The following is a 267-nucleotide window of genomic DNA, read 5'->3' as shown; positions in this document are numbered from 1 at the left end:
CCCTCTCCCTACTTTTCCCGCCATTTTTTAAAAAATTCACCCTCGTTCCCTCGTTCGTTCAGCTACATGCAGTGGAGAACAAGACGCTTCGTTGAACACTTCGTCGTGCGGGTGCTGACTGCGTTGCTGATCTTGGTCGACATGGTGATCCTGTTCGTTGATCTGTTCAACGAGCCCGCACCAAATGACCCCATCGAATACTGCTCTCTCGCCTTCTCCACCTACTTCATGATCGAAGTCACGCTCAGGATATTCGGACTCGGGTAA

The 267-nt window shown here is 50.9% G+C and overlaps 1 protein-coding gene across 1 annotated transcript in view; it reads left to right on the top strand.

Moving 5' to 3' along the window:
* Positions 1–267, top strand: part of LOC119590844 (phosphatidylinositol 3,4,5-trisphosphate 3-phosphatase TPTE2-like) — a gene marked incomplete at its 5' end in the record, with an annotated part of 9,758 nt that overhangs the window by 2,019 nt on the left and 7,472 nt on the right. The window contains 1 exon segment of the mRNA XM_037939601.1: positions 63–263. Coding sequence (XP_037795529.1) covers positions 63–263 — 201 coding nt within the window.

The sequence above is a fragment of the Penaeus monodon genome, chromosome 27 (assembly GCF_015228065.2).
Source record: "Penaeus monodon isolate SGIC_2016 chromosome 27, NSTDA_Pmon_1, whole genome shotgun sequence".
In the NCBI taxonomy this organism is placed as follows: Eukaryota; Metazoa; Arthropoda; class Malacostraca; order Decapoda; family Penaeidae; genus Penaeus; species Penaeus monodon.
This window is presented reverse-complemented; position numbering and strand designations above follow the sequence as displayed.